Below are 23,929 nucleotides of genomic sequence, written 5' to 3' on the forward strand. Positions count from 1 at the left end.
TTTTCCTCAAAGCTTAGTCCAGTTTTAGTGTATCCATTTAATAAATTGTAATAATAATAAACTAATATTTTGATGCTGCTTGGCATATATGCTTTGAAACAAATACCTTGTTTTAGCTGATGAGCTGAGGTGTTAACAATCTTGCAGCATTCAAGCTAAACAAGATTTTATTCTCAACTTTAAGTGGAGCTGGATTCAGAACATATTTTTCAATTAAAATGATCTTGTCAATTCTGAATTTTTTTAAGGATGGAAGTTTTTAAGAGAGTGTAGTACATGATCCTCTCTAATTCATGCCAAAAGAAAAGTGAAGTCATGGGTATTAAGTTACCTGTTTTGTATGAGAGTCAGCCCATCAGGGTCATCTCATTAGAAAGGGATACCCATCCCTTTGAACCTTTCTTTATCTCTCATTATTTTAAGTGAATAATGCCAATAACTGGCTATCTCTATACCATAGTGTCTTATAGTCCATCAATCGGTTCAGGTTTTGTAACTGCACAGCATTACAAATGCTGCATTGCAAACCCAAGATCTGTAGTTTCAGAGTGCTTTTTAGTCATGATATCTCAGCACTGAGATTATAACCCTACTTAATGTTATAGCTGAAAGGATAAAATAAGATGAACAGGCCTATTGCCAACCAGCAAAGATGCATTTTCTACAAGACTAAATCTGACGTTTTCAAGCTTCTGGAATTTTGTTCAAAACAAGATAGGAATGTCAATTGAGCTATAAAATTTTGCCCATGTGTAAAAGACTATCAGTCTGCTTATTTCAAATAAATGTGCTTAAATAGTACAGTGCTTAAAGAGGTTGCTAACTAGCTCCAAACTATCACAACAACCACTGTAACAGATTGTGCCTTTTAGGTTAGCAGCATGTGCATCTATGTTTCATTGAGTGATTATAGTCCCTACAGACAACTAATGGCTTAAGCATGATCAGTTACATCTGAGCCCATCATTTCTCAAAGATTAATCCAACAACAAATAGTCAGTGATAGCAAAAAGGCTAATTTGTCTTCACTACTCCCAAACATGTAGCTTTCATTCTGTAATGAGCATATCAATCTGTATCAGTCTAGAAACAGTTTTGTGTATAAGCTATGCAATGGTAGCAAAATAAATCTGGGAAATCTCTTATACCTGAACTATAGACTTTATTTAAATAAGGAAAGAATGTAAATTTCAAGAAGAGACAAATGAGGGGGGTGGGGGGGAGAAAATTATTCAATTATATAAGCCAATGCCTACAATTCCTTACAGAATCACTGCCTGACAAATACGTGGGTTTTCTTACAGCTGACTTGAGCAATCATGTTGTCTTACGCATTCTACATGCTCACAGCAGTAGCTGCTTTGCTAGTGACTTGCCATGCACTGTGTAAATGTCCAGGACCTGGACTGTCTGTGAGAGATGGTCTGAAAGGATGGCCACATCCACCACGTAAGTAAACTTCCCTTTTTTTGCAAAGAATCCATGTCATGAAGGCTATATGAATAAAAACAGTTAACACAGAAGGACATGTGCCCTCAAGAAAGCAGCTGTGTTTAGCAAGGGAGGGAAAACTGAATGGAGGAAATGGTCAGTTTAATTTTTTTTTTTCCTAAAAGATAGGCCTCATCTCTCTTCTGGCAGAAGAGAGAAAATAAACAGGTTATCAATACTTAAACATATAAATGTAATATATATATATATAATCTTTGTAGTGCTTTTCTATTGACTTTCCAAAGGGAATTGCTTCTTTCACAGCAGAAGCTTTTTCTTTTTTTTTCAAGCAGGAAGAAAATGTTTATTCCAGTATTTACAAGTATAATTAAAAAGCTTCTGGCACATTTCTCTAGTATTCAAAGACAGTATGTGCAAAAGTAGTCTGGTAAGGAACACACTTGGCACTGGGTAATTTTCTTTCTACGTAGAAATGCTTTCTTCAGGTCCATTACCAAGGTTAAAGCACTATCAAAGTTATTCATAGATGTAACATTTCAGTTTGAGATTATTCGAATGAAAAAAAATTCTGTTTGGCAAAGCCACTTTCACAGACATGACAAACATAAGGCTTCAACCTAGAAAAAATCATTTTCTTCTGTGCAGAGGGGGATTACCAGCATTTCAGAGGTTAGAGGGTTTTATTTGTTTGCTTTAATATAGGTTAATAACAATGTGGGAAACACTGGGAAAATATTTATTTTACCCCAGATGATGTTAAAAAAAATACATTGTGTGCTAGTTAGTTTTAGAAAATGATTAGTTTTATCCAAGGAGTTGTTCCTAGCACAGCAGAGCCTAGTTTTGCTTGATTGTATAACTTTTATTTTTATCTGTGTAGGTCCATCTGATTTTCAGGACACCGAATTCTATGACGTTTTAGTAAATTTGAAACACCGACTTTCCAGACTTGAAGGCGGTAATTTTTCCCGTTTTTACTTTTTCAGCTCACAATTGGTTTTAAGTGCAGTAGGCAAAATTAATTATAGAATCATAACTTGCAGGAAAGAAATCATACTTGAAAATTGTACTATATCCCAAAGCTTCATTTTCTCATCCAAAACAAGGAAGATCAGGACTCATTTTCCCTGGAGAAGCAGATTTCTCTCAGGAACACTAATGCACATTTATTCAAATCTGATTTATTAAAAAAATATTCCAAGGGGTGTTGCACTTTCTGCATGGATCCATGGGACCTTGTCAGCCTTGTACCCCATTGCTAGAATTTTTATCTCTCAGCACCCAGATTGCTAAAGGTGGTAGATTGTTTTCTACTGAGAAGGAAATCACAAAAATTATCATTTCTGTTTCACTTGCTCAAATATGAAGCAAATTGATCCTCTTTAGAGAGTACACACAATATAATAGGGCTGATATAGTGTATGCAGCAAATGTCAGTGGAACATCCTTGTCTTGGAGAAGGCAATGACAGATGGTCACAAGCAGCATAACAATATACTTAGTGAACAACTAGTGAATGGGTAAAATATTGAACATCTTTATTCCTCTTCATCCTTTATTCTCGTTCTTGCCCTCTATACCACTTTTAATTTTCTCTTCATCTCTTGATTTCTCTTTCTTTGCTTTCTCATCAATATGCCATAGGAAATTGAAAAAGCTAACTAGATTTTTTTCTTTTCATGTTTTAGTGCTTGCTTTGAAAGAGAAAATAAGAGAAGTAGGAGAGAAAATGCTTGTCAGCAATGGGAAGCGAGTTGATTTTGCATCTGCACTACAATCCTGTGAAGAGGCTGGAGGAACTCTTGCAACTCCCACAAATGAGGAGGAGAATAAAGCTATTTTGGGTATTGTGAAACAGTATAACCAATATGCTTACTTGGGCATTAAAGAGGGTGAGATTTCAGGTCAATTTAAGCATATAAATGGCATGCCTCTGAATTATACCAATTGGCACCAATATGAGCCTAATGGCGAAGGGAGAGAAAAATGCGTGGAGATGTACACTGATGGGAGCTGGAATGACAAAAAATGCAACCAGTATCGCCTCACAATCTGTGAATTTTGAAGAATGGCCTTTCAGCCACCTCAAAGCATGGAGACAATAAAATATCCTGTGCGTCAGGCTTATGCTATTTCTGCAATTATTCTATGTCAGAGAATCTAAAATTAATCATATTACAGCATTTCTTAACCTTAAGAAAATGCCAAATGTTGTAGGTGATTAACTTAATTAAAATGTGCCTAATCTGATGCGTTCATCTTTTTTGGAGGGTTGGGAATAGCTCAGAATTCATTTTTCATGGCAGACTGTCTCTGTGCACTGTGAAGATTAGAGGAAAATTCCAAGGTTTGACTTGGGATGTTGGAAAAAATCTGAAGTTAAAATTGCCCATGGCTCCACAGTGGAAGCATTTCCAAGTATTTAATAGTTTCTGCCTTAAGAGATGCACAGAGGTTGACTTCACTGGAGCAATTATGGCCTCAGGCTTTGTACGCCTCTGAGTTATAGGGCTTGTGTTGTGTCATGTTGAAACCTGCACCGATTCGTTCAGCATCCGTATTTAACTCTTGTTTTATAAAACTATTAACAGTACCTGTTACAATTAATTTCCTTAGTTTCAGAAGCTACTTTCTCTAAAACTCTAACATAAACATTGCATTAGATCCATGCAGACATAGAAATATATGTATAAAATGCTAAAGATTGCATTTTATTGCTAAAACATCACATTCCCTCATAAAACTATGCTCATTGCAGTGTTAGAATGCCACCTGTCTTCTCCCAAACCACTGAAGAACCACATACTACTTGGGGGGAGCAGGTAGGATTGGAAGTTCAATCAGTTCAAACACAAGCTATTTCTCTGCTGACATCATGCCAAGCAACCACACAGTCAGACCATGACTCAAATCCACTAGGATCAAGAAGCATCTTTTCACAAAATGTTTCCACCACTACTCGGTTCGGGTAGCCGGTGAGCAGTGGGAGCTCAGCAAAGTACCACAAGTAGCAAATTCTCACATGCTTACCTTGCAGTGAGGAAGCCCTAGGCTCATCCATTATCATTTTCACACCATTGGGGGGGGGGGGGGCGGGGGAAAGATGGGGGTTAAAAAACACCACCAAAAACTTCACATTTTGCCCCCTCCCCCACATTTGGCTCCGCGCAGGGAGCCCATAGGAACCTGGACTTGAGTCTGGGTGGTGGTGTCCTCTGCCTCTAGCCTACACTGAGGAGGAGATGGGATCTATTCACATGGTCATTTCAAGCCCCATCAAGTAGCAAAGCTTTAGCATCTTCAGATGCAGGAGATAAGGGGATACTTTTGGCAGTGAAGGATTCGTGTCCAGCATTGCATACAGCACTCCAGCTGATCTGAGAGTGGACAGCGACTTTAAAATGGGAAAAGTACACCCAGGACCATGTTGGATAGATTTCAACATGTGAACCTGCTTTACAAAATAGCTCCCTTTGAGACCTATGACCATGATACCATTTTGGCCAAAAATTTCAAATGGAAAGGGGATAGATCATGCCATGACAAAAATTCTGACTCTCAGGTTACTTTGGGAAAATATAAGGCTAAACTAATACCTTTTCATTTTCCTAGGCTTAGCTCTGACCAGCTACACTAAATCTGCTAGAAAGAGTTGAAGGTTTACTTAAAACTACCTCTACCTCTTGTGTTTTAATTATTAGTATTTTAATGAGTAAACCTTGTTAGCAATTTTTGAATCTTTCAACCATACAGATTCTTTGTTAGAGCAAGGTGATTACCTGGCATAAGAAGGCATCATGTTGAAGAAAGAGACCAAAAAAAAAAAAAAATCATTCTAACAACATGATCTTTTATTATCTGAACAAAATTCACATATTCATTTAGATATATCTCCAACTGGGTCTGGAATATTCTATTCCTTTAGTTAATCAACAACTCATTTCCACCACATTTGTGGTTACAAAGTGACTATACAAATTTCTTGTTTTAAAATCCTTAACATGTAAAATCTTACAAATGGCTTAACACAATGTATCGCCTATCTCTAAACAGATTTAGAGTTCAGGACACTTGGGTGCTTTCCATCCAGTTAAGAAAAATAAGATTATTTTTTCAGTCAAAGGCTAATTTTTGTTACATCAATAAGCAAAGCATCTAGGCTAGATCTCAGAGTCCAATTTCTTTCTGCTTAAGCCATCACTATTGGGGGGCAGGGGGGAATCAAACACACACATGCTGCTTAAAAATAAAAACTCAGTTCCCATCAAAGAACTGCTAGGCAGCACTTTTCCCTCTATGGTTCACACAGATCTGCAACATTTCAGGTAATTGAACGAAGCTCCTCAGTTATTTTCATAAAATATCTCCATATAACATCATACTCATTCTCTTGCTGTGCTCTAGCCTTCCCTTTACACGATCCCGAAGCAGCCCTCCTTGTTCTGTGGCTGAAGTCTTGACTATGCCTCATATATAAAACTGAGGATATCAAGGAGACACCTGCCAGGTTTCTGCCTTCTTTATAAGAAGCTATGTCCACATTCTTTTGTATGACCTTTTATCTCCTAACTTCAATGAACTTGGGGGGGGGGGGGAATCCAGTGTCAACCATCATATGTGGAAGAAATAAAATTCCCTAATAAAAGCAATATTCTATGGACAGACTTGGAATGTGTTTGTATCTCATGGGAGTCAGATGTGGTAATTAAAATCCTGGTGAAGGTACATACTCAGTAGAATGTTACTTGATTATTCTTTGTCATTCCACAGAGGAACAGAAAAAAGTATCCATAAATCATTATTTTGTTCTTTTACATGGCTTTGTGTGTGTGTATAACCCTATCAATTTAAACCCTCAAATGCTGTTTAAAACACTTATAAGAATTTCAGTCTATTTTTTGTGAAGGATCCAAATTCTGCGTTTATGTATTAATGGATTTATTTTTTTTTAAATGGACAGAGAGGTCAAGCACAAGAAGAAACAGAATAAATTGTTTCTCTGTTCTGTTATTGTAGGATAAATAATTTTGATAGAATCTTTCCTTAAAAATCTAATCAGCAAAAATAATCCTTGGTGCATAATGAGCAGACCAGGAAAAATCCAGGTTAGTCTTTTTTCTTAATTTAGAATAACTTGCCACAGAAAAGCAACCTAACAGTAAGATCTTTATTCCAGAAAAATAACTTATTCACTTCTCAAATGCTATAAAAGCATATTTTGAGAATTAAGACCTTAGTATAAGTTAATAGGTCACAAAACTTCAGTCCCTTCCAAAGCAAATGGATTGCATATCACATAAGAGAAATTTAATACAATTGTTATTGTAGTATATTTAAAAGTGAGAGTTTTGTCTGACCATAAAAATGATGGATATTGATTTCAGAGAATTCTCTCTGGTCTAGAGTGATATCCTCTTTTATAACTGTATAATTTAATTAGGTGTTTTAGCTTAGAAATACCATTAGCAATTTTGAGCACTTAGAACCTCTCCCCTGCCAATCCCTACCATATGTAAAGAAATTGACCTTTGATTACAGCAAATAAGTATTTTTCTGTGGCTTCCTGATTTTTGTAGAAATTTGATTTAAAAAACCCACCAAGCCCCATGGTTCTTGGGAAAATTGAGTTCAGATTAAACCTTATGTGAACATAGTAACTGGCAGGATGTGACACAGGTTGGCAGGGCTACCTTATCTTGTATAAACTGTGACCAGTGCCTCCTTTATTTAACTTTTTTTTTTTTTTAAGCCAAATTTAAAGAATAATTACATTATTCCTTTGTTCTTTTCCAGAAGAAAGTACGTGTGTTCGCAAAATACCAGTACTTGCTGCCACAATATGCTAGCAGTGCTGCAAATACAAAGTAGGGTAAAGATTAATCACACATTTTACATTTGTTTGCAGCTTTTCTTTAGAAGTACAATAAGTGTGAATAGGAAAAGAAATATTTGCCACCAGGAAATTTGTTAGCTGGTTTTGAAACCACACTGAAGTGGTAGAAAGCCTAATGGCTCTATTACAATGCTTATGAACCAGAGGAAAAAAATGTTCTTGGGAGTGTTGTGTAATGGTATAATAAACATGTTTGTCTGGACCTCAAAATGTCAGATTACAAGTGATGTTCTACCAGAAGTTGAAATGCACTGTTATAAAATCATATTAACCTACAGTTATACAAACATACCTGGGTTGAAAGCACAATCAATACAGGATGCTTGGAAATTAGAGTAAGCATCTTTAAAAATTATAAAGGGACTTGCCTTTGGTTTGAAGTCCCTGTTAGGATCCCAGGGTTTGGCAGAATTTGGCTCAAGGGTGAAAAGCCAGGTGTGATGTCAGGTGAAACCTGGAATGAAACCTTCACCCATCTCTGCCCTTGTGGCTCAGGAGCCAAAAGGAACTGCACAGCAAAGGCACCTTAACCCTTGAGGAGGCTGCAGTGATGGTAATTATGGTAGTAAAGACTGCAGTGACCCATTTAACCTTCTTCTACAGATCATGGAGGAAAACTGCAGAATATACAGAATAATAGTCTCATCTGGTTCATGAACGAGGGGTTTTCTCTCTCTCCCATTAGAACGCTATTTTGCTCTTAACTATTGAAGAGATGAGATATTTTCTTGCTTTCTATTTGTTATAAACACAAAACTCTATTTCTTTCTATGTTTTTCAGCTGAGCTGCACCAAGTGACATATCAGAGACATCTAGTGACCTCCACTTGGATCCTTCACACTTAACTTGTCAGTGGAACAAGATGGTGGCAGCATTTACAAGCACTGATCACACTGTCTACAGGTAAAATTAAGACTTTCTGCTCTAAAATGCTGCTCATAAAAAAAAAAAAAAGCCATGTTGAAGTTTGTCATCGCAAGTGTCCATATCTTGCTGAATTCTTTGCTGCTTGTTTTTAAAGCTCAGCAAAAATAGCCTCAGCCCTCTTCTGAGAAGGGGAGACACTAGGTTCCATGAGCCGTGCTCTTTCTGATATTCCCAGGCATAAGGGAGCTGCTGGGGACAGTCTGACAATTATTTGGAAGGGAAAAGGAAATACAGAAAGCACAGGACTAGGTGGTAGCAAGATAGGATGGAAACATCAGCAGACCAGCACAAAATCAATGTAAACAGAAAATATAAGTGGGATTGGGGCCATTTAAGTACAAGCAGAGAATAAGAAAAGAATTTTCAAGATTATCTGAGGATGACTAGCACTATGAAAAAAAAAACCACCATCTTTCAGCATGTTAAGTATACAAGGAAAGGCTAACCAACAGGCTCACCGAAGGAACACACAACCACTTTCATAAACTGAAATTCAGCTCTAGTGTCTATATTTCCTATGTGCCACAAGACGAACTGTCAGGGACAACGGTTGGCTTGGCTGAACAGGGAGCTTTTGCTGGGACTCAGGAAAAGAAGGAGAGTTTACCATCTTTGGAAGAAAGGGCAGGCAACTCAGGAAGAGTACAGGGATCTTGTTAGGTCATGCAGAGAGAAAATTAGAAAGGCAAAAGCTCAGCTAGACTTCAGTCTGGCCACTGTCATAAGAGATAAAAAAGTTTTTCAAATATGTTAACAAAAAGAGAGCCAAGGAGAATATCCATCCTTTATTGGATGCAGAGGGGAACATTGCCACCAAAGATGAGGAAAAGGTTGAGGTACTTACTTAATGCCTTCTTTGCCTCAGTCTTTAATAGTGAGACCAGTTATCCTCAGGGTACCCAGCCCCCTGAGCTGGAAGACAGGGACAGAGAGCAGAATATAGCCCCCATAATCCAGTTCATGACCTGCTACACCGCCTAGACACTCACAAGTCTATGGGGCCAGATGGGATCCATCCAAGAGTACTGAGGGAGCTGGCAGAGGAGCTTGCCAAGCCACTCTCCATCATTTTTCAGCAGTCCTGGTCAACAGGGGAAGTCCCAGACAACTGTAGGGTTGCCAGTGTGACACCCAGTTACAAGAAGGGGCAGAAGGAGGATCCAGGGAACTACAGGCCTGTCAGCCTGACCTCAGTACTGGGGAAGATTATGGAATGGTTTGTCTTGAGAGAACTCACATGGCATGTGCAGGACAACCAGGGGATCAGGCCCAGTCAGCATGGGTTCATGAAAGGCAGGTCCTGCTTGACCAACCTGATCTCTTTCTATGACCAGGTGACCCACCTAGTGGATGAGGGAAAGGCTGTGGATGTTATCTACATGGACTTCAGCAAGGCCTTTGACACTGTCTCTCATGGCATACTCCTTGAGAAGCTGGCAGCTCATGGCTTAGACAAGTGCACTCTTCACTGGGTAAAAAACTGGCTGGATGAAGGAGCCCAGAGGGTTGTGGTGAATGGAGTTAAATCCAGTTGGCAGCAGGTCACAAGCAGTGTCCCCCAGGGCTTAGTATTGGGGGCAGTTCTCTTTATCAATGATCTGGACAAGGAGATCGAGTGCACCCTCAGCAAGTTTGTAGACGACACAAAGTTGGGAGGGAGGGTCGATCTGCTCAAGGGTAGGGAGGCTCTACAGAGAGATGTGGACAGGCTGGATCGATGCGACGAGGCCAATTGTATGAAGTTCAACAAGGCCAAGAGCCAGGTCCTGCACTTCGGTCACAGCAACCCCATGCGGCGCTACAGGCTTGGGGAAGAGTGGCTGGAAAGCTGCCCAGCAGAGAAAGACCTGGGGGTGCTGGTTGACAGCCGGATGAATATGAGCCAGCAGTGGGCCCAGGTGGTGAAGGCCAACAGCATCCTGGCCTGTATCAGAAATAGTGTGGCCAGCAGGAACAGGGAGGTGGTTGTTCTCCTGTACTCTGCACTGGTGAGGCCGCACCTCGAGTCCTGTGTTCAGTTTTGGGCCCCTCACTACAGGAAAGACACTGAGGTGCTGGAGTGTGTCCAGAGAAGGGCAGCCAAGCTGGCGAGGGGCCTAGAGCACAAGTCTTATGAGGAGCGGCTGAGGGAACTGGGGTTGTTCAGACTGCAGAAAAGGAGGCTGAGGGGAGACCTTATCGCTCTCTACAACTACCTGAAGGGGGGTTGTAGTGAGGTGGGTCCTGGTCTCTTCTGTCAGGTGGCTGGAGATAGGATGAGAGGAAATGGCCTCAAGTCGCACCAGGGGAGGTTAAGATTAGATATTAGAAAAAATTTCTTTACTGAAAGGGTTGTCAGACATTGGAACAGGCTGCCCAGGGAAGTAGTAGAGTCACCATCTCTGGAGGTGTTCAAAAAGCATGTAGACAAGGCACTTCAGGATGTGGTTTAGTGGGCATGGTGCTGTTGCATTGATGGTTGGACTTGATGATCTTAAAGTTCTTTTCCAACCTAAATGATTCTATGATTTCTTGAAGCAGCTAAGAAAGCAGTGTTGACTAACTTTTGTCCTTAACATGTTTTGCATTTACCTGCCTACATTATGCAACACAGCCTACTCTGAGAATATCCTTTATTTGCTTCACTAGCACTGAAATTACAAAACTTCTTAATGATAGATGTGGAAACCCAGAAAAGTTGCCTCAATACTCAAAAATCATTTGTTCATTATCAGATCTGTATCCTTGAACCTTCCTACACTTCTGTAATATGTGGCTTAAAGCAAGATCAGAAAATAGTTTACAAGTTATGATAGTTACACAGGATATTCTATTAGGCAATCATAACCAAGCATAGCAGAAGTGTAACTACTTTGAAATATCTATTTTAGCTTGCTCCATCTTATCAATGTGCTGATAAAAATCAAGATAGGAAAAGTTTAGAATTTATCAAATCTACATCAGTTCTTCTCAGGAGTCTATCACCTAAGAAAACTTGTCTCCCTCCAGGTTTCCCAAGCCATCAGTCAGCATGTGAAACCCACTTAACAGAGGCCAAGCCTCATTCTCTTCTCACACTTTCCTAACCTGCAGTTACTTCCAGATAGAGTTGAAGTGCTGAAGTTGTTTTCACCACAGATGCAAAGGCCCAGATACTGCCAGTGACCTTTCCTACAGTTCATCTGGACCCCAGATGTCAAAGAACAGCTTGTCTCAAGTTCTGGGTTTGGGGGTTTTTTCCTCCATAAAACAATTGGAAAGCCTCAGCCAAAAGAATGTTAAAAGCATTAAGTCAAACACTCAAAAGCTAAGAAACTTGAAATTTAACAAGAAACTTTAAACAAAGGTTACTCATGCAAATTTAAAACAGCCCTCTTCTGTCAAGGTGCATACAATAGAGTACTGCTTATTTATTTTTCACAGGACTGGTGCCTTTTCCAGGGGACTCAAACAATGCTGCAGGAATTAATCAGGCTTCTGTGGGCACACCACTAGTGACAAAAGACTCTACATCGGTTGTTGAAGTATGAAAGTGCAGAGTACAGGTGCAGAGTGCCTGTGGAGGTGACCTAGGCTTACTTAGATCCAGTAGCCTTAGGCTAATATGGATATTGCTCACATTCCCCATCTAATCTCAAAGCACCTATTCCTCAGCTGACTCAGCTGTTAGCCTTGTTGCAACACCAGGATGATGTGACCACATCTTATTTGTTTGAACTTGAGCACAGCCTGAAACTCCTTTCCTAAAAGTTTCCATTAGACAGAAACAGCTCTCAGCTGAGAATAACTTAAAAATGCATGGCAATGCATTTCCATTTCAGCAATGCACCACAACTTGAGGACTCTACTTACAGGACTGGTTTAGAGCAGCTTTTTCCTTCACTGAAAGATCATTGTTCTGTTGGATAAAACTTATTTATGCTATATAAACTTCCCCTGGAGTATTCTGCAAGTTATTTAAGTATGTGCTTCTGTGGCTGTTACCTCTACATATGCTGCAGATGTATCCTTGTCTTTTGGCTTTGCTGCTACAATTATAAGATTGTTTAGTTACAGGACTTCAGTAATTATCACTGATAAGTCCTCAGTCTGCAATGAAAATGATGGTGGGGTTCCTGGTGCATATTATAGTTCAGGTGAACTTGTCTTGGCTTATCTTCAGAGACATTTACAATTTAACATTTACACAGCTGTTCTGTGGAAACATTAGATATTTTGAATATGTATTGTGAAATTGCTTTGTTCTGCTCCAGGGTTGGTTTTTTAAAACATGTGAAAGTTTCTACAAAGCAAGAAAGTACCCTCAAATATTTTCCTCACATTTTAAGTGTTTACCTCTTGAAGAAAACCACCCCCCATCATTCAAGTTAAAGTTCAATAAATTTCTATTAATATGCAAATTCATATCATATTATATGCTCTTTGTATTTCCTGTAGGTAACAAGATGAATCTCAAGTTACATGCCCTATAAATTAGACCATTTAATGAGTCTTTCTTAATTCATATTGAAGCTGCTAGGTAAGTTGAACATCTTTAAATATGTTTTCTTTTAAATTATGTTGAATCCTATTAAACTGTATCAGAAACCTTTTCATTTTAGATTTTTTTTTTTGTGTCTCAACATTTTTATTAAAACTTTCACCTGCTTTTACAGAGAATATCACCTGAGGTGAAGATACTTTAAGAGATGGATGCCATAATGGAAGAATAAGCATTAACAATTGTTTCACTCTTAAACCAATTGATAAAGACAGCATATCCCAGTTTATCTTAACCTGGCTTTCTCTTACTAAAGCAGGCACGTATCTATTGCTCCCCTGTAAAATTAAGGCCAAAACTATGCCATTTTCCCAATGCAAAAAGCTATATAATGGTATCTGCTGTACAAAAAGGAGCTTTGAAGGGGGTGTTTTGGTTTTCTGCTCTGTAGACTCTTGTAGACTAGCAGACTGAGTCTTTTGGAAGAATATTTTAATTATCTGAAATAACGTAACTTTGTAACTACATCAATGACATTCATGTCACTGAGGGCAAAGCTCAAGGTGCATAAAATTTCAAACCCAGACAGCAAAATTCTGAAACATGTTTGGTTTTTTTTTAATGCAGGACTCTACACCAGAGAGTAAACCAGTCTGTTTTACATTTGGCTCTAAATAATGCTGTCTCCACAGTTGTTCCACAAAATCTTAGCAGTAGCTTTTTCTCTGCTCCTGTACTGTGCTCAAGGTAAACCTGCAGTTAATTCTCCACCACCTGTTTTCAGGAACTTGTCTGAAGATCAGATAGATGAAAGATTTATGCTAGGTACATACAGTTACCATCTCCATTTTTATCTAGATGTACCATTGTGTTCTATTTTTATGCTTTGTAAACTCAGTGCTATCTTCTATAATCTGATGTGGGTTCTACTTGATAGAAAATAAACAGATCTTTATTAATTCCTTGTATGAAGGAAGATGCTTAAATTTCTCCTACTTAATGACGCAATGGTTCAATTCATAGAGAAAAGGATATCATTTTCCCTAACACGGGGCACAAGAAACTTGTTGCTAGGTGTTAGGCTGAAGCTCCAAGCAAGTGCTTTAACAGCCTGAAGGATTCTGTCAACAAACCCTAGACACAGTTAAAAATCAACTAAACCTACTGCACAAGTGCCAGTGTTTTACCTGGACTGGCTCAATCACTTAGAGTGAAGACTAACTCAGTTTGCTAATTTGAGTTTTCCATAAACCTCACTGCTCTACAGGTAGTTTCCAGGAATGTATTCCCTATCCCTACAAAGATCAGTGTGTGAAAAGATCCCCTATTTAAAACACAGCAGTAAACTAAAACAGGTCAGACATACATTTTCAAAGTTCATATTAATTTCACATGATTACCTCCACTTTATCTTGAAAGCCAAGATTCAAACTGTAATGCAAAGCACCTAATAGCTGGTTTTTTTCATAGGTTCAGATCTCCTCATTGATAGTGAAATGGAAGGTGTTATCTGTCAGATAGAACATCGGATTTCCAGACTTGAAAGAGGTAATTTATCTGCCTTTACTTTCTGCTGTAGCTGGATTAGTAGGCATAAAGAAGATGAGCAACAAAATGGCTTCTTAGGAAAAAGGCAGAATTTTCTGCAGTTTTGTTCCATTCCATTTATATTTTGTTCACTGGTAGATCGGGGCGCAGGGGGTGGGTGGGGTGAGGGGAAGTGCTCCATGGGCACCTCATGCTCCTAGAAAACTGAACACTAAGAACACACTAAAACAATCACAGCCAGATTGCATCTAAGATCCTATTCACTCAACGACTGACATACACCCTTGTATACTGCAAACCATCTCAGAGCATTTATACAGAGAGTCTCAAATAAAATAATAATAATATACTTTTTCCAAATGTAGAATTCCTCATTTCCTTCCCTCTCTCTCAAACCTCTTTTGTGCTTCTCCTATTTCATTGTCTATATGTTTATGAGTTCCTTCCCTTTTTCCCTTCCCCTCATCTTTTCATAATTCTCCAGGCTTTGGGGGTTTGTCTTTTTTCTTTTTTTATCTTTGATTTCAAGTTTTCCTCTCCTTTACCTTTTCCTGGGTTTAATCTAAAGTTATGGAGAACACCAGCAGGAATTACAGTTGGCAGCAAAGTGAGCACAAAACAATGCATAAAAATTAACAACTTTCACCTCATCTTGCAGTCCTCTACTTCCTAAAGATGATAACAGCATCTGGCGGAAAAATATTTGCTACCAGTGAGAAAAAAGCTGATTTCCATACTACACTGACAAAATGCAAAGAGGCTGGAGGGTCTATTGCCACTCCAAGAAACCCAGATGAGAATGATGCCATTCTGTACTTTGTGAAAACTTTTAATACCTATGCCTACCTGGGGATAAAGGAATGTCTAATTCCAAGTACATTCCAGTTCCTGGGCAGTCGACAGGTGAGCTATACTAACTGGCATTTAAATGAACCTTCTAGCAAAGAGGAAGAAGAATGTGTGGAGATGTACACTGATGGCACTTGGAATGACAAAAGCTGCAACAAGAATCGCCTTATTGTCTGCCAGTTCTAGTGCTTCCCCCTGCCGCTCTGTGCCAGGCTCCCTGGAATATGCTTGCTTATTCCTTGTCTCTTCATTTGTAGCTAGTGAACTCAGATAATACAGCATGAAAAATAAAGTCACCTTTTCCTAGCCTGATTTGTCTTTTAAACAAATACCAGCCATAAAGAGGAGATTACTTATAATGAAAGCAGCGGCTGTGTTGTCTGTTCTGTTATTCACTGCCCACTGAGTTTGATACAACTGCCTATGGGTTCCTACTGCTCTGTTAACCTGCTGATTTATTACAAGAGCAAAAAGATTTCTTGGGCACTAAAGTGACTTGCAGCTACAAGATCTTCCAGCAACCTTTTACCCACAAGCCTCTACCTTGCATGTATTTTGATTTATTTGTGTAAGTTTCCCTCAAACCTATCCACACTGACTCCTCCTACCACTGCTGTTGTTCAGCCTGCATTTCTTTGGCCATCTTCACCCATAACAGATCCCCTGAAAGAAGAAATAAGCAGTGCTGCTAGGGTGGTGCAGAGCTATGAGCACAAGGGGGACTCACCCACCTTACATTTCCCATGGGAAAGCTTTAGAGTCAGCAGGTCTTTAGCCTTCACATACCTGAAAAGTGGTGGCCAGAATCGACCTGTCCTAAGTCCCTCCAGCAACTCCTAATCCCTTTCCCAACTCAAAGCCATAGCAGCACAAGAAGCCCAAGGTCCCATGCCATGTGGCATGTGTGTGGAAGAAAACACACAGGAGCCAACAGGAGTTACAGTGCCCATGTGGTTTAGGGAGATCAGTAGAGCCATGACAAGGCCATTTTTTTTATTTTTTTTTTTTTTTAAGCTAGGTAGTAGAGAGATTCAGATGCAGCTAATTTGTGGGCACCACAGAGCTGCTTGGCAAACCCCCATTGGGATTCCCATGGGGCTAAGCTTAGTTGGTGCCTATATTTCTGAAGAAGCCTATACTCTGTGCTCATTGCAGAAGCTGCTCAGGGCCTGCACTCTCCAGCTCAAGCTAAACAATTAAGACAAAGCTTTCTGAACAACTTTGTTACTGGACTCCAGTCACCTACTGAAGCTGAGTATTCCCAAGGTTAGATTCACAATTGTGCAGCGTAACAGGCAAACCCAGAGATGTTTTTTTCCTTCCACTGGGGCAGTTGACTTCAACATAGCTTAGGCAATGAAGGCTCTGCATAAGCTCCATGACATGTTACGAAGGCTGGTTGAGCATCTGGGCATGCCTCCATATACATAAAGCCAAATGCCTGGCTATCAGTCACACTCACATGTGCCTTATGAGTTCCAACTTGGTCATGGAGAGCTGAGCAAGGAAACATCCAGCTCTAGAGCCAGACTAGCTCCTCTCACCCTCTGTGACAAGGAGACAGAATAGTCAAAGTATGAAGGTAACTGAGGAGGGAACATGAGTTCACAGCTGGTGTGAATGCAGGGGCCAGCAAAGGGGCTGCTTGGAGCCTCACAGCCATGCACATTGCTATAATTCCAGAGCAGCAACTGGCCATGCACAACATTCCTGCACTGGCTTAAATTCAATTACTCAAATATTTTGAGTACACATTCTCACCACCTGCTCTGTGACAAGGCATGGATCTTTCTGGCCTCCATTCAGCCCTCTGCTCAATGTCATGGCCTGTGAATCATTCTTGCTGTTATTCTCTGCAAACTAAGCAATTTCTCTTATAGGTATTTACTTAGGATGATTAATGTCAAACCAAGACACCTTTCTGCTTGAACAATTTGGTGCCTGCAGGTGGTATACCTCCACAGGTTACTTAATTATTCACTCCAGCAATATTCAAATCCTTCTTCACAATAACACATATTAAATAGGACCATGTTTCCCTGTTCCAGGAGCTGTAAAGTTATCCCAACACATGCAAAGAGAAAACACTCATAAGCAAAGTCCTCAGTTTATCCAATGCATCTGTTTGGCACCTAAGGAGATCTACAAGCTGCTAAATAATGCCCTGTTTCTGGACAGAGCCAAAATTTAAACTACTGAATCCTATATCATATAAGGTCTAGATAGACTGTTATGTTGCTATGTTAACCCAGTTGAAACAGGTATGTAGAAGGGAAATGAGGACTCAGGAGTCCGAGGCACCATTTCACTTTCAAACTCCATTCTTACTCACAAATGTTTTACAACTCACCAGTATCTGCCTGACCCATGAGCTCACCTGCCCACAGTCTTAAGCCTTGCATGACTCCTGTTGTGAAACTAACTCTGGCACAAGCATGAGGAAACAGGAACACAGGCATCACCTTGTACAGTAGTTTTCCACTCATTGTACTCCAATAAAGTTTAGGGCATTTGCAATGATTAACATCAGCCTGAGAATGAAGTTGGACCCCCTCCCCAAACATTTAAAGCCAGGGTAAATTTATTTTATCCTGCTTATCTCCAGGGGATTACAGAGTTATCTCAATATTTGAGCTAATTGCAGGTGTAAGACAGTGGCTGCTTTCAGTGTCAGTGTAATGACTATGTGCCACAGCAGAAATGTTCCCCCACCGTCCCATGTTTGGGCATTTTCCCCTCTAGACTCCCAGGGAAGAAGGTAAAGGACTTAATGTGTTACTCCACAGCTACAGATGCTAGCCCTGCTCAGACACCTTAGCTACTTGTGGTACTAGATGAGGACATAAAACCTAAAACAAAGCAAATATTTCTCACCCTGCCTGAAGCTGCTCCCTCCAGCAACCCTGCTGACAGCAGGCAGGTCTGAAACAGGCAGTCTTGACTTAAAAAGCAGATTGGTTCAGCATTTGTGCATCTAATTTATTTCCTAAATCTGAATAAGAGGGCAGCAGAGCATCCTCTGATTTGTAGAAAGACAGGATTCCCCAAGGCTGGCAACTGTTTACTTTGAAGTTTTTTTCTGAAACATTTATGAACTTATTTTAAAAGCCTAATCCACCCTATCCTAACCTTAAATACTAGTTGTGTCTTATAAGACTGCCACCATTTGCCATGTATTTACCTGTACTTGTGCATGTACGGGACCATCCAGGTTGCTGACAAGCCGAACTGTGATGTTGTTCAATTTTCAGCCAATGGAAAGCACCCCTTCCAAAGGTGAGAGTAATGACTCCACTACCAGGATTAAGTAAGATTAAAATCTTACTCATCTTAAGAGTTAATAAAAAAACAGGATAAGCAGATTTCTTAGAAAGAAGCTTTAAAAAGAATTTGGTTTTAGCAAGATCAACGAAGTTAGCGTCAAGTATCTAGAGATGGAAGTCACATGTCTAGTTTGAGGGGAAAAGCGTTACTGATTCTGCCTTGTACAGTGGAAAACAATTATTTCATTTCTTTTCCCCCAGACAAATGTTCAGAAAATTGTTTTTAATTCTATAAAAATATCCATCATGTGAAAAATTATTCTTAACAGTTATTTTCTGTAATAATACCCTAGTTCATATTTTCTGTGTTTCATAAGGGTTTAAAAAAACCTATTGCCAGTTAGGTGACTTTGTGGTCTAAATGGACACGCTTGAAGTCTGAACTTTGGTTTCTGTAGGTGCAAACATACACCCCTTGGGATATACCCATTCCAAGATAGATAGATAGTTGCATAGAGTTCATTCATTGTCCCCACCAATGGGTTTTTAACCCAGGCTGCAGCTTGACACCTTTCCCTGTCATCAGACAAGTGCTGGATGCAGCACTGTGCACAGGTAAGAGGGCCAGTTCTCAGGGACTGAGTAATGCCACCTCCACAACAGCGTGGAGCGGAGCACAGCCAGAGCTGGCTTAGCAAAGCCTCTGAGAAGGTTTCTGGGTGCTTTTTATTCCATACAGATACCGCAGCAGCTTCACTGTAGCCGTGATTTTTCAAATATTTAAATAAAGGTAAGCTTGTAAGTAGCAAGTGGGCTGTTGAACATACGTAGTTGGGAGAGAATTGGATCTGCAACAACCTTAGGGGCATCAGCCTTCATGCTCTGAAGGCTACATGTGCTACTCATTAAATAACTCAGATTCTGACTAGTTATTATTATCAGATTATTCACTTCTGAGTAAATAAGATGATTTACAAGGAAAGCCCAAGTGGTTTTCTGGCAAAAAAGGGCCATCATTTCTCACTACAAGTGACTGCCTCCTAAAGCAGCTTGTGCACGTGTGAACAGCCAGCTATTGTTTTGCTGATCCCGAGCAAACTGTGGTCAAGGCAGAACAGCTTCATCCTTTCTTTGGAAAGGATTGTGCCACTTTAAGAACACCAAGTGGGAGGTGATATACACTGTACAAACAAGTACCTGTGCACACTGCTGCGCTCACCTGAGCCTCGCACAGCTGAGGGGACACTGCCCTCACCCTCCCCAGTTTGTCCCACAGGTCGAACACCTTCTCCAACACGCACCCTTGCTGCCTGACAGCAGAGGATGGACACCCAAACAAAGCGATTTGATTTTATCTGCAGGACTTGCAAGATACCTTGAAGGCACTGAGAAGGTAAGAGTGGACAGAAAAGAGCTGAATGCCTACAGGACCACACCAGCTTTAGAGAACGCCAGAACTTATTTCAGGTAATCGAGTTGAGAAAGATGCAAACATTAAACTAAAATTCAACCGCTTGCTGGCCTTTCTGCAAAAATAAGGGGAATGATTTCTAATTTGGTTAAGAGTTTGTCAGCTTAGAAGGGATGAAGAGGAAAATACAGAGCTGCTATTCATGTAATTTATTTTAAGTTCACTAATATCAAAATAGTTTGCTAAATGGTTATAGAGCTATGTCTGCAAGCGCACTACATAAGGCAATCCTTTATTTCCTTTTAAAGTAAGCAGACCTTCAGCTTATATAAGTTTATTCAAAAGTGTTTAAAGTCTAAATATTTCAGAACAGGAAATATCTATTTGGCTTATAGATGTATATAACGCCTCTCTGCAACACATTCAAGAGTCAGAAAAACTAATAGACATATGCCAGGAACTCCAAGATAACACATAAAGCCACCTTATTAAATGAAATACAGAAATCAGAATTTACATGTCCAGAAAAAAGTGATTTATGCATACTTTAAACAACAGCTGAAAACAGTTCTGTTGCATTTTAACTTTCATCATAGTCACCTGCTCACTTGGGAAGCAAGGTGAAACATACTGCAACTAAAGATATGATCGGCAAAATCCCAGCAGTGTGCTATACTACTTTTGCATTATTAAATATGCTCTGTCTTCGTCATACCTTTCTTTTAAAAGTCTTCTCCAAAATTTTATACATCTAATTTCTGCACCCAAGCTTCATATTGTTTTTAAAATTCTTTAAGCTAGATTTGCATCCTCTAGTGACTTTACTCACAGAAAGCTAAATATACATGGGTTTTACTCAAAAGTAATCAGACTGAACTACGGCACGCTTTATGAAGTCTGAAATCCTTTTAAAAATGAATACTGAAATATTTATAATTAGCACTTTATTCAGCTGTTACTTGTAGAGGAGATGTTTATAATAAAAGCAAACTCAGTGATATTTCTTTTAATATTTTATGATTCCAAGCATTTTCATAACACTCTGGTTTGAAAGGTTTGGCCCTCTAGAGATCAAAGCAGTGTTATTAGATCTTTCTGAGGTTTCACATAGTTGAAATACAGCCTTTTCCTCTAAGGTACTAAACTCATGAATTTGATTTCTGTTTTTCACAGGAGTTTTAAGTGATACTTTTAACTTGCAATATAGTTCTCTTGATCACCACCCTCATTTCAACTCAATTACTGTGCAAGAAATCCAGGTGTCAGAACTTTTCACATTCCTACTGTTTGCTCTCTCCGCTTATAACATACAGTCACAGAAGCAGCACGGAATTCACCTTTCTGCAGTTGCACACAGTTACAAGGCACATTATGGACATTGCAGCAGTGATGACCTCTTCAGAAAACTAGTCTAGACATGTGTAATTATCTTTAAATTTTAATAGGAAGTTGGCAGTTATGTTAGAGAACAAATACAGAGTAACACTTGTTTTCCCCACTTGAAGGCTAAAGATTCAAATCACTGAGTGGAACAGAAAGTAGAACAAGTTCATTGCTGTTGCTGGTTTAGCGCTTTTGACTTGTTCTTCCCTTAAAATAAGTACATGCCTGGCAGAAGATGTGTTCACACCTTTGCAAAATGGAAAGTGTTCTGCTGCTTCAGTTGTGCTAAAGCATCTGATAGTTGATCTTTGTATCTAACTGGGCAGCTCTCACATCTAGATAATAAAACCCCTCCCCACATAAAGAGCTATAAGCCCTGTTTGTATAAGATACTGGAAAGTTATTATTACATATCTGGTTTTATCTGATAAACTTAACAAGGATAATTTAGTGGAATTGCTGATCTGCTAAAATGTCAAAAATTATTATGTAAAGAGGTAGCTAATATTCCACCTTTAACATTTCCAATACATGGTTTTGGTTAGTACTATTGATTGTGTTTTTTCACCCCATCTGACCATATTAATCTCTATCAGGAAATTAATCTCCACCAGGCAAACTAGTGATTGAGCACTGCCACTTGATTACACAAAGATAAGTCTGCAACCACAGTATTCCCAAAACCACTAACACAACTACATTACGTAGAAGTTCTTTTGTACTGTCTGCTCTAGCTTCCTTCTGTTTCAATAATAATGAAGATCCAAGCTTATACTGAATAGGACCCTGCCTTTGGGGATGGAGAAGGAAAAAGGGAAGGATTGATTCTCACTTAAATACAGTACAATGAATGGCCTAGAGCTCTTACAGAAAATTTGTCCTGGATGATTGGTCTTTCTTAAAGCCACAATCATTTTCTTTGATGTAGGAATAGTTTTTCTCTTCCCTCCTCCTCCCCCCAACATGGAATGTGGAAGAAACTAAACAAAGTGTGATGATTACTTGACATGATAAACACCAGTGCCCTGCTACCTGTTTCAGGGACAGCAGCAAACCCAAGCCTTGCAATATGTGTTTCCAGCCAGGTCTTTGCAATTGATACTTACTGCTGAGATCCATATGCCAACATTTGTCAGTATTTTCTTGCCTACAAGAACATCTGGGGTAGAACTTGATGCTGTTGCCAAGAGTTTCAAGTAACCCTAGGAAAAAAAAAAATCTTAAAGCAGGCCACCCAGCATAAAATTAAACACCAAATTCACCTGTTTGGACATCAGTCAAGGGTCTAATTTCCTTGATGTACTTGCATAAATACTCTGACACACAAGCCTATAAGCAAGTGTCAGCCTGAGGCATGTTTATGCTTGCTTTACAAATATTTAGCAGCAAGGTTTTTACTCAGTAAGCAGCACACTGAGTAGTTCACCCATGGGGAATTTGTACTGTTGCAGGCACTAAGGTTCTCACCTGCCTGAAGTCATCCAACTCCAGAAATCATTTAACAATCACTGGATTTACACAGAAACAGTTCTTTCCAAAAGCATGTAAATATACGTTGGGGGAAATGAAGGAACTGCAGCTTTTCTGTTGGAACTCAAGATGAGAAAAGGCAAACAGTCTTTGCCCACATTTGTTTGCTTCTGAGTGAGGCTTTTGCTCTCAGGTGCTTTTTGATTGACATGAAGTGCTGTAGTTACTAATCAGAATATCCTGATAGAAACAAGAAAACATATAACTCAATTCACTGATATGAAACAAGCCTTTCACACTTTGATCCATTCTGCCTTTTGGTGGCTGCACTTACAAATTTACTAGGCCCCCAAATAATTTTTTAAAACTTGTTTTTCTGTTCCCAGGGGTTAACCAACAGTACTAGATTTGTGACCTTTCCAAGCAGAGAGAAAAAATTATTACATGCTAGTCAATTATTCTGAAGTTTGGAGGAGGACAAATTAGATAAATAGGTGCAAATTCAGATACCAGAACACCTTTTTGCCCCATGCAAAACATCTTCAGAGGAACCACAACTGAGAACCAAGTAACAGACTGGTGGGCCACCATCTCCTACTAGCATCTCCCTCGGGGATGTTCTTCTGTTACAGTGACCCCTATAATCTTTGGAAGGCTGTCTTAAAGCTCTACACTACTTCTGTAGACTGCAAATAAGCCTTTTTTTGCATAACAATATTGCTACCTTTAGCATTTGGCCTCATCATATATTGGGAAAGTATAGCTTCCCCCCCACCTGGTTGTGATGGGGGATAAATACATCTGGGTTTTTGTAAGGTTTTTCCTACTGTTAGTTCTCTAAAATCAAGATATTCGTTAATAACTTGGAGAAAAAAATGCAAGATTAGCAGAGGAAAATAACTGATTTTTTAGCATAGGTTTATTACAGCTAGAATCAAAGAATACATTCAATACAGCAATGCCTGCAGCAGGCAGGACAAACACTCTTACAGAGTTTCAGATGGTAGGGAAAGATTGGGGTAGATTCCTTGCAGGGCGGACACCGCAAGGCAGCTGTCTCAGCTGCACCCTGCCCATCTGCTTCACTGAAAGAGAGCAGCCCATGTCAAAGAGTAAATCGCCCTGTCTGCCTATATGTCTCTTTGCTTTTTCCTAATAATCAAAAAAGTTAAGGCTTCAAATCAAGCAGTCCAACAATATTTTCTGACTTTTCTATATTGCAGCAGGCTGTAAACTGGCAGAGAAGTACATCAGCTAAATACACTATAATGCA

At 39.5% G+C, this 23,929-nt stretch overlaps 2 protein-coding genes across 2 annotated transcripts; both read left to right on the top strand.

Moving 5' to 3' along the window:
* Positions 1-1,319: 1,319 nt before the first annotated feature.
* On the top strand, positions 1,320-3,517 carry SFTPA1 (surfactant protein A1). Its single transcript, XM_010567929.1, has 3 exons — positions 1,320-1,449; positions 2,333-2,410; positions 3,141-3,517. Exons 1-3 carry the CDS (start codon positions 1,320-1,322, stop codon positions 3,515-3,517), a joined length of 585 nt encoding a protein of 194 aa, XP_010566231.1.
* A 6,627-nt stretch (positions 3,518-10,144) lies between these two features.
* On the top strand, positions 10,145-15,315 carry LOC104831995 (pulmonary surfactant-associated protein A-like). The gene is made up of 3 exons (XM_010567930.1): positions 10,145-10,199; positions 14,203-14,280; positions 14,939-15,315. Exons 1-3 carry the CDS (start codon positions 10,145-10,147, stop codon positions 15,313-15,315), a joined length of 510 nt encoding a protein of 169 aa, XP_010566232.1.
* Positions 15,316-23,929: the final 8,614 nt, after the last annotated feature.

The sequence above is a fragment of the Haliaeetus leucocephalus genome, unplaced genomic scaffold, assembly GCF_000737465.1.
Source record: "Haliaeetus leucocephalus isolate CR32 unplaced genomic scaffold, Haliaeetus_leucocephalus-4.0 Scaffold229, whole genome shotgun sequence".
In the NCBI taxonomy this organism is placed as follows: Eukaryota; Metazoa; Chordata; class Aves; order Accipitriformes; family Accipitridae; genus Haliaeetus; species Haliaeetus leucocephalus.